At 60.1% G+C, this 706-nt stretch overlaps 1 protein-coding gene across 1 annotated transcript in view; it reads right to left on the bottom strand.

Annotated features, from left to right (window-relative positions):
- SETTUDRAFT_182013 (uncharacterized protein) overlaps positions 1-372 on the bottom strand; it is a gene marked incomplete at its 5' end in the record, with an annotated part of 1,455 nt that extends 1,083 nt beyond the window's left edge. The window contains one exon of the mRNA XM_008033280.1: positions 10-372. Within this exon, the coding sequence (XP_008031471.1) occupies positions 10-372 (363 nt within the window). The remainder of the gene's footprint in view (positions 1-9) is intronic.
- Positions 373-706: the final 334 nt, after the last annotated feature.

Below are 706 nucleotides of genomic sequence, written 5' to 3'. Positions count from 1 at the left end.
GCGAGCCACAATCGCCGGCCCCATGGCAGACGACCGCGGCGGCTGCTGCTGCTGCTGCTGCTGGGGCGGCGGCAGCGGAGGAGGCTGCGTAAAGGCTGGGCGATGGGCGAGGGCGGGCGCGGGCGCGGGTCCGCTCGGAACGGGCACAGGGGCCAAATGCGGTTGCTGCTGCTGCCTCTGGTGTTGAAGGAGAAAGTCGCGGTGCTCGTCCAGCTGCGTCCTCAGTGCGTCGCTCGTCGTCTGGAAGATGCGCTCCTGGACGCCTGGCCCTAGGTTGCGCGAATAGTGCCGCAAGTCGGCGCTGCAGTCGAGCTGCAGCAGGCTCTGCTGCCGGTCAAAGGCGTAGGCGCGGAGAGAGGCGGCTGTCGTCATTTTTTTTCGAGGGGCCGCTATCACACAACTCGAAGAGGCTACGGTAAGTGAGGATGGAAAATAAAGTGCAATGTGCATGACGCGGACACTTTGCAATCCTTGAAAGATCCGACAGCCCTCCCTATCTGGCCGTATTCGCGTCTCCACGTGATGACGTGTTGCTAGTACAATAACCCCTACGCCGCCTCAACAAAGCTCAAAAGTCAATGTACATCGTCTCCAGATACGACTTAATCTTCCCGATCAGCAAATGCTTCTTCTGAATCCCTTGTCTTTGGTCCAACATGGCAACGGGGCACCGACACTACACGCCAACTAGTCACCGCACATGTCG

The sequence above is a fragment of the Exserohilum turcica genome, assembly GCF_000359705.1.
Source record: "Exserohilum turcica Et28A unplaced genomic scaffold SETTUscaffold_9, whole genome shotgun sequence".
In the NCBI taxonomy this organism is placed as follows: domain Eukaryota; kingdom Fungi; phylum Ascomycota; class Dothideomycetes; order Pleosporales; family Pleosporaceae; genus Exserohilum; species Exserohilum turcicum.
The sequence above is the reverse complement of the archived record's forward strand: the minus strand, read 5'-3'. Positions and strand labels throughout refer to the sequence as shown.